The 9985-nt window shown below is 37.8% G+C and overlaps 2 protein-coding genes across 2 annotated transcripts; both read left to right on the top strand.

Moving 5' to 3' along the window:
* Positions 1 to 7208: 7208 nt before the first annotated feature.
* Positions 7209 to 7883, top strand: LOC131434176 (uncharacterized). Its single transcript, XM_058600830.1, has one exon. The coding sequence runs from the start codon at positions 7209 to 7211 to the stop codon at positions 7881 to 7883; it is 675 nt and encodes a 224-aa protein (XP_058456813.1).
* Positions 7884 to 8422: 539 nt separating this feature from the next.
* On the top strand, positions 8423 to 9793 carry LOC131434175 (uncharacterized). Its single transcript, XM_058600829.1, has one exon. It carries the CDS (start codon positions 8423 to 8425, stop codon positions 9791 to 9793), a length of 1371 nt encoding a protein of 456 aa, XP_058456812.1.
* Positions 9794 to 9985: the final 192 nt, after the last annotated feature.

Below are 9985 nucleotides of genomic sequence, written 5' to 3'. Positions count from 1 at the left end.
CATAAATCGAATTCGTATTATTATAATTCTAAAGAGCCATTTCGCAATGGTTCAGAATCTGTCAATTTTTATGGCTGCGCCCTGTTGTTTACACTCTTCTCTAACCACTTGTACAGTTGTTTATTCGTTTTCATTAGTTTGTTTCGAAATGCGTGGACTTTCAGCAGAACAACATCGAAAAAATTGTGTACAAATGGTGCACAGAACGCGGACTGTCACTGAGAAAGATAGCAAAAATGGATGGTGTAAGTAAAAAGGCCGTGCGAAATGCAATCAGGAAGTTCGGTGAGGATAACACCTTTAAGGATAAACCGAAAACGGGTCGAAAAAAAGGTCCTGCTAACCCTCAGTAGGATAAACGTATACTAAAGGCGTTCGAGCGAAAGAAGGAGGTTTCAGTTCGGGATGGCCAAAAAAGTGGACACTTCGAAGTCAAATGTTCTGGAAATTTGAACTGCATAATCATGGACGACGAAACCTACGTGGAACTCGATTACAAATCCTTGCCGGGACCACAATATTTTACGGTGCGAGAAGGGCAATTGTTAAACCAATCCGAGACATCGATTGAAGTCGAAAAATTTGGTAAGAAATCTATGGTCTGGCAAGCAATTTGTAGCTGCGGTAAGATTTCGAAACCCTTCATCACCACTGCTTCAATGAACAGCGAAATATACATCAATGAATGTTTACGAAAACGACTTCTACCATGATTCGAAGCCACAAGGATCCTGTTGTCTTCTGGTTAGATCTTGCTTCTTGCCACTACTCGAAATCAACGGTAGAATGGTATACTACCAAAAATGTCACTTTCGTCCCAAAAGACATTAATCCACCAAATTGCCCACAACTTCGACCAATTGAGGAATTTTGGACATTAACGAAGGCACATCTTAGGAAACATGTCTCGGCAGTCGAAACCATTCAACAACAAAAAAAGATTGGAAAAAAGTGTCAAAACTTATCGCCAAGAAGTCTGTACGGAATTTAATGAGGAACGTTCGCAAGAAGGTGCGCCAGCTAGTCTACAATGGCTAAGTAGCAAATGTTGAGAATAATATTCTGTTGTTGTAGTCTAATATTATCAGTAGGGTAACAGAGGTATTTTGGCCACTTCATATATTTTGGCCCTACTAACAAACTTTATCGATTTCATCGGATTTTATCGATGTTAAGTAACTCATTTTGCATCAATTTGAAGCTAATCACATTAAATTACCTATTGCGGAAGGGGTTTTTAAAGATATTACAATATTTGGTGGATATTTTTATAAAGTGGGCCAAAATAAAATCAATCCTAAAGTGGGCCAAAATACCTCTGTTACCCTATATCGAATAAAATTTGAATATCTAACACTTGTGAATTATTTACAGCGAAATCAAAGTGCGTCCATACTTTCTTGGACAGTCTTTAAGAGATTATACACGTTATCCTTCTCTTAAGGAGTGTATCGAAAATAATCTATCCACAATCGTGTTGTACGCATGTATTTGTGATGTTTTTTTATGTTCAGATCACAGCATGCTGTGTGTTTGGCTGTTAGCTTTCGTATGTTTACTTATTTGTGCGGTTGGAATGCCGCGTTTTCAAAATATCGCGTATTGAAAAGGAAGTGAAAATCAAGGTTCTGGACACATGGCTAAGTGAAAAGGATATTACTATGCGAAAATTGGCAAAGCGGTTTGGAATTCATCATGCCACTGGTAAAACCATCATTAATAAGTTTGGAGAACACTATTCGTTGGATGAGCTACCAGAAAGAGGCAAAAAACCCGGTTTTTCCAACCCGAAACTAGTCTTGAGGAAAAAATCAATGTCAATACGTGATTTGGCCGAAAAAGCAGGAACGAGTGTCGGAATGATCCAGCATATCAAGCGGCGAAATCACCTGAAGACATACAAGAAACAGAAAATCTCGAGAAAAGTGTAGAACAGAAGAAGCGAGTAGCAACAAGGGCCCGGACATTGTATTCGCGTCTTTTGCAGTGTCCGGATGCATGCGTTTTGATGGACGATGGGACTTATGTAAAGGAGGACTCAAAAATCCTCTCAAGTCCACAATGCTTAACTGTCGTTGTTGGGGAGGATGTGAGCGATGCGGACAGGTCGATTCAAGTAGAGAAACTCGGTCGAAAGATACTGGTATGGCAAGCAATATGTTCCTGTGGTTTGAAGTCAACCATTTTTTATACTACCGGATCTATAAATGCAGAAATCTATCAATTTGAGTGTCTCCAGAAGAGATTGCTGCCTTTATATAAGAAGGATAGCACACCTCCACTGTTTTGGCCGGATTTAGCGTCGGCTCACTATGCCAAAACCACTCTCAATTGGCATGCGGAAAAGGGTATAAATTTCGTTGAGAAAAATATCAATCCACCAAATTGCCCTCAGCTTCGACCCATCGAACGTTACTGGGCAATCGTTAAGAGGGTCTTCAAGAAGACTGGTAAGGCAGCTGGGAACATACAGGAGTTTAAAAAAATTTGGTCTCAATCGTCCAAAAAATGCGATGCAACACTTGTCCGGAACTTCATAAAGAGCGTTCAATCAAAAGTTCGAAAATTCTTGAAGGAATAACTTAAATTTCATTCGGTTTTCATTATACTCAAGTTTAACCTCGTACATTAACGGATCAATTTTTAGTTTGAATAAAATATCGTTTTTTATCATAATTTGAAAGAAAAATTTGTGGATAGCTTATTTTCGATACACTCCTTATGCATACTTAATTTTAGTATCCACAGAATCATCCATCCCGACCTGTCAAATACGAACCGTCATTACCTTGACAGATGATATACAGAGAAATTCTCTCCAAGCTCACGATCGATTGCGGTGATGGAGACACATTGGTTATTCATGTTGTTTTCGCTTGATGTCAAAACTAATACAGCTTCCATTCTAACTACTGTCAAACTGTTTGTTTGAAACCAGTTTAGAACCTAATTTCAACGCCGTTGAACTGAAATTCGACTCAGTTTCGACCCTGATTCTTATTTCGGGTTTTCTCTCAACCCAGTTATTAAGTCTATAAATTAGATATTACTCTGTTAAGTTATCAACTCGATTTCTTGAAATTCGATGTCAACATTTCAAAAGAGCCTAAAAATAATTGAGAGTGTCTCTTTGTTTACTTTCTCTTTCGACTATATCTGCGTTATTATACAAACATTCGCTACATATTTGGTACTGTTAGAAACCTGGAGGTATTGTCTTTCGTTTTTCATGAATATTTTGTAAGTACACGTGAATATTAAGGAGATATTAACAAAAGAGAAAGTAAACAAAGAGAATCTCTCATTGGTTTATGTGACCTTATGAAATGTTGACGTCGAATAGTTTGTTTAAGGTTCTACAGAGTGGGCCATTTAAAGTGAAAGCATTTGTTTCTTAACAAAAAATTGAAAATGATATAGCGTAAATTGCCACCTTTGGCAATGAGTACAAAATGTGCCCTATTTTCGACGTTTATCAGCTTATACCTAAGATTTCAAATAGCTTCACAGAGTCTTCAAATCAGGTAATCTCGGGAACCATTCAAAATCACCGTTTTTGATATGACTAGTCCGGGGAACAATGATCGTAACAAATCGATTGTTAGTCAAGCTGTATGGCATGTTGCACCATCCTGTTGAAATCAGTAGCCATTCAAACAATTTTCATGAACAATGGGAATCACAAAATCATTTATCATGGCTCGATAACGATCGCCATTAACAGTTTTCGTTGCTCCATCATCGCCCCTCATAGCTTGACCGATTATCACAAACTGAGAATCAAACGAAAGGCCTTAAAATTATTTAAAATTCTTTAGAACATTTCAATTTCATGTGTTTTTACCCTTTTTTATAAATATAAAAAATAGGTATAGAATTAAAATTGTCAACTAAGAGATCGAGATCTCAGAGATGGCTGGACCGATATCGACCAAACTAGTCGCAATTGAAAGGTCTTCCCGTCACCCAGAACGCTATTGAATGGTTTTGAGACCAGATGTATACTTTTTGAGTTATACGAAGTTTTAGGTCAAAATTATTTTGACAATATCTGTCACAATTGACCTTGAAAACAGAATATATTTTTAGACGTAGGTTTCGCATGGTAATACCTATCCAACAAGCCATACATTGTTAAAATCCGTCCATTTTTAACGGAGATATCGATATTTTTGTGTAAGCGATTTTTTTCCTTATTCCAGTAGTAGAATTTTTGAGCGCTGTATGACAAAGCAATGCTTGGGAGCTAGGTGAAACACAATTTTTTATACTGTTACATACATTTGTTTCTAAGTACCAAAAAGACTGTGTACAACGTCCTTTTTCATTACATTTTGCCTCGGACCGATTTTAGCACGGTTCGTTTTTGGCAACATAATCGTTTAAATATGACATATAAAATATCAGATGATGGCAAAGATGGCAGCATTTTCAGGTTGAAAACAATTGCATAATTATATTGATTTAAGCTACTGACAGTAATGAATACTGGAAGAACATAACACCCAGTATCGAATCGTTTTCCAAAGCACAATCGTATTCTAAAAAAATCGAATTTCAAAAACAAATAATTCAAACTAAAGAACTTATGGTCCCATATGAAATAGGCTAATTTTATCCGATTCTGACTTCCGATACTGGAACTACAGGGAGCTTCAAAGCTTCAAAGTTGTACTAAAAACTATTGCAATTTATTCGTCAAATCGTTTTGGGTTAAACTCTACCCTGGAACTTACTTCTAGACCTCATGGAATGTTCAATCGATTGTCACACGTTTAGATTCAAATACGATCCGATTTGCAGTTTCGACACTACAGGATAATGTGTGATTAAAATCTGAAATTTCCGCTTGAAACAACGGTCATTAAAATAATATCATGAGAACTAAAACACCAAAGAATATTCATGTAAAAAGCACATGCCGGTTGATAAAGAAAAGGTATCATCTTATTGCTAGGTAGATTAAGCACGTTTTTTCATAAACGATGGCAAACACAAGTACAAATTTCATAAAACTGATTGATTAATTCTTCTAGTTTGCAAAGTTTATTAATTTGCGAGTATAAAAACTTGATTAGGTATTAATATTACCATTTCCAGTTCCGGAAACAGATAGTGAAGTAAAACTCCGAAAGTAGAATTCACTTCGATTTCTCAGCGATGCTTGAAACGATTTTCACAAATCTTGATTTAAATTGAAGCTCATATTGTTTCAAAAACTACTGTGAAATTTCAGTCGGAACTTACTTCCGGTTCCGCAATTACAGGGCGATGAGTGCCAAAGCTTTCAAACCACCATAAAAAATGACGATACAAAACCAGTACGAGCTGATACGGAAAAAGAAAACACAACTCGCCTTTACAAACAAAACACTCAACGATCTTTGTTTAATTTTGTACACGCTATAAAGAAACGAAACAACTAAGCTGATTACTTACTTACTTTCCTCAGATAGAACGTGACCGATTTTCACAAACTCAGGCTCAAATTAATTGTTTTACAAAGCTTATGCATAGCGTCAATTTAAGCGGCGAAGCCAAACACGTGGAAAAATTCTAAATTGACATTACTTGTCGTAAAAATTTTAAACTGACATTACTTGACGTAAATGTTAAGGCAATATTAAGTGAAATACATTTCAACTACATATGGCATCTACCAATATTTAAAATAGCTATTGTCTATCCAGAAGGTAAATGTGATATGAACACCTACTGAATTTTATTTATGAAACACATAACTCTTACAAGGTTACACACTAAAGAGCTAATATATGCCAGTCCATAAAAAACTACGTGAAAAGTAGGGTGGAGAATATTCACATAGCTTTTTACGTAACTATGATGTGATTATATTTTTTTAGTACACAGAAAGAAAAGATGAAACTTACACTACATGTAAACCGATAGTATTATGAAATAGACATCAGTTGAAACTGATTTAAAACCATGATTGATGTAAAATTACATTAAAATTTATTTAGTTTTTCATTGAACAAGACTGTATATTTACAAACCGCTTCGTTTTGTAATGTAAATTTCCATTCAATTGCCTGCTCCAAATATGTGCATGAAAATGAATGTAAAATCACAAAATATTTTTATCTGTGTATGTATCAATCAAGCGTAAACGACATAACGGTCACCGAACGAATTAAAACATTGTAATCAAATTATTCTAAAGAAGCACGCTCTATCTATCATATTGTGTTATTCATAGGAATATAAATTAATTTTGCATACACACTTAAACAAAATCATGTAAATTTACGTTTCTATAGATGCACATGAGAAGAGCGTCGCCATTCTCTTTGTTTATGTACAATCCATCGCCACCATACTATATCAGTTTCTGAAGTGATAACACCTTATTATTTGTATTAGCTAGAATACGTAATTGTCGATGAAACCAATGTTTGAATGTATTAGTTTTTATTAATTTGCGCCTGTAGATCAAATATAGTTCAGTTGTTCGTTATAACCCGTAGAATAAAGTAGTTGCTCTCCTAACTATCGGTGGATTTATTCTCATCATCCAAGGCCTACATCACCATCGTCCGAGACGATCACTTATCTCGGAACATAAGGTCCTTCGAACCGGATGGTCGAAGACACCGAGGAATCAGAACCAGTGCATTCGGCTTGATTTGGATGCTGGTTGGTCATTTTCATCACTTTATCACCACATTTCAATGCATGGAAGTGCCATTGTTTTCGGCTGTACACGATTGAGACGCTACAGTACTGGCGGGAACAATGGATAACCAATAAAGTCGGCTTGGGTTGGATCATCAAACGGAAGATATATAACATTACGGTTGGCATAATACATCAAATATTACAAGTTTTGGTCGGTTTGGGATTTTGCGGAAATTATTGTTGCTCAGGTAAAAATTACACAGTATATGTCCCAGCCGAAGCTTGGACGAACAATTCGATACTATACCATCTTATTTTATCACTGCTACAATCCAAACTTACACAATCTTCGGTACATAACCACTGGAGAACTCGACTGTTCGCGCTAAGGGCAGATTCAGCACCGATTCGATTCTACGTCAGCACAATTACGCTTTCGTCAAGGACTTCGTGGGATAATAATTCTTCAAAAGTAAGTGCTACATTGTATATGTCCTTGTCGAAGCTTGAACAAACGATCTATACTACAACTATTTGTTTCCTTTCTGGTTGTTCGAGACTTCTGCAAAATGTCAAAATCAACATCATCGAAAAAAGGACCGTCATTGCGGGCCATTACTACTCGATTGAAAGGACTGCAAGCATCATTCGATAATATACACGGCTTCGTTGAACGGTTCCACGATGACGTCACACCAAGTGAAATACAAGTTCGATTGGAACGCCTCGATACACTATGGGAGCAAATAAACGACACGATAAATGAAATACTGTCACACGATGAATTTTCAATAGACCCCTCGGCGATAATGGAGGAACGGAGTGTATATGAAAATCGATTCTACGACGATAAATCCTACTTAATGGATAAGTATAAATTGCTAAACGAGGCACCAATTCTTGATCAAACCTCAAGAACAAATGTCTCGTTTGCGCATGGTTCTGCTCCGCATGTACGGCTTCCACAAATTACGCTTCCAAAGTTTAGCGGAAACATGGATGAGTGGATAAGTTTCAGAGACTTATATACGTCTTTAATTCACTGGCAGACGGAGTTGCCTGATGTTGAAAAGTTACATTATTTACGTAGCCAGTTGCAAGGTGAAGCATTGGCGGTAATCGAAGCACTACCGATTACTTCCGCAAACTATCTAACAGCCTGGGAACTGCTTGTGAAGCGGTATTCAAACCTCAAGATTATAAAACGGAAGCAAATTCAGGCATTTTCGATCTGCAGTTATTAAGGAAAGAGTCTGCTTCTGAATTGCATTCATTGTTGGAAGGCTTCGAAAGGATCTTAAAAACATTAGATCAGCTGGTACAACCTTGTGACTATAAGGACCTGCTGCTTTTACACATACTAAGTTCGAAATTAGATAGTAATACTCGCAGGAGTTGGGAAGAATATATTTCAGCGAAGGAAACAGAATCTCTTAAAGATCTCATCGACTTTCTTACGCGTCGTGTTCGAGTGTTGGAGGCATTACCGACTAGAGGATTAGAACAACGGTCAGAACCTCCTCAGCCAATTAAAAGACAGCGGCCCTTCCAACAGCAACAAGCTAGTTATAGTGCGGTTCATCAGAATAGCTTTAAATGTCCGGCTTGCCCAGAGTCTCACCTTTTGTACAAATGTGCCGTATTCGGGCAGTCGTCTGTTTCGGAAAGAGAAGGTTTATTAAGGACCCATTCCTTATGCCGCAATTGCTTTCACAAGGGACATCAGGCTAAGGACTGCAATTCGAGAGTTTCATGCAAGAATTGCAAGGCACGACATCATACCATGGTTTGTTTTAAAACGCAGAACAGTAGCAGAATAAGGCATGATGTTGAATCTACGCAGAACAACACATTGATTGACTCAGTAGAAGTTCCCGAAAGGAAACCTAATTCGGTTGGAGCATCGGAGCAAAGGGTAGCTCATACGGCAGCGGTCGATAATTCTGAACATTCTTCGCATTGCGTTTCGACACCCAAGGTATTATTGGCAACGGTGATGGTAACGGTACAAGACGAAGCGGGATACCATACTACTGCAAGGGCATTGTTAGATTCGGGATCTCAATGCAATTTCATTTCTCGTCGGCTTTGTCAACAATTCAAGCTACAACAAAACAAGGTACAAGTTCCTGTAGTTGGAATTGGTCAATCAGAAATATTGGCCAAATACGAAGTACAGTTGACTGTTTCATCCAGAACAAGGAACTTTTCGCGATCACTGCCATTACTAGTGCTCCCGAAAATTACGGTGAAGCTTCCAATTTCGGATATCGATGTTGCCGATTGGAAAATCCCCAACTACATATGGCTTGCAGATATAGAATTTAATCGATCAAATCCAATTGATTTGATATTAGGCGGAGGCTCATTTTTCGAAATATTCAATACTGGAAAGCTCATGGGATTGGGCGACGGCTTACCAAATCTGGATGATTCCGTCTTCGGCTGGGTAGTGGCCGGAGAATATACAAAAATATCATACAACTCTCCTAGGGTTTGTAACATAGCTGCAACTACACCTTTGGAGGAACTTCTTCCCAGATTTTGGTCCTGTGAAGAAATCCAATGTAGTAATAATATGTCGCCGCAGGAGATACGATGTGAAAGACAATTTACAAGAACAACCCAACGAGAAGTCGATGGAAGGTATATCGTGACCTTACCGAAGAATGAACAAGTTATGACGAAACTGGGAGAGTCCAAGGAAATTGCATTGAACAGGTTATTTGCATTGGAACGGCGCTTGAATAATAATCCGATACTGAAGGAAAGATACGACGAGTTTTTGAAGGAATATTTATGTTTGGGACATATGAAAAAGGTTGATATCAATGCAGATTCCCATCACAAACGCCTTTACTTGCCACATCATCCTGTCGTAAAAGAGAATAGTACCACTACTAAAGTCAGAGTAGTGTTTGACGCATCCTGTAAGACTAACACTGGTGTCTCCTTAAACGATTGTTTGATAGCCGGACCAGTTATTCAGGACGACCTTCGTTCAATAATATTTCGAAGTCGAACGCGGCAGGTTTTGATCGCAGCGGATGACAGGTGGTTGCAAAACATACTATGGCGATTTGATTCCAACGATACTCCATCGACGTACGAACTGATTACAGTAACATACGGAACCAAGTCTGCGCCTTATTAAGCCACACATACATTGCAGCAGCTAGCGCAGGATGAAGCATCGGAGTACCCTTTAGCATCCAAATCTGTACGAGAAGACGTTTATATGGACGATCTTATTTCGGGCTCTAACGATATGAAATCTGCATTGGAATTGAATAAGCAACTAGTTTCCATGATGTACAAAGGAGGATTCCATCTAAGAAAATGGGCT

This window comes from Malaya genurostris, chromosome 3, assembly GCF_030247185.1.
Source record: "Malaya genurostris strain Urasoe2022 chromosome 3, Malgen_1.1, whole genome shotgun sequence".
In the NCBI taxonomy this organism is placed as follows: domain Eukaryota; kingdom Metazoa; phylum Arthropoda; class Insecta; order Diptera; family Culicidae; genus Malaya; species Malaya genurostris.
Note: the sequence above shows the minus strand (reverse complement) of the source record. Positions and strands in the feature narration are given on the sequence as shown.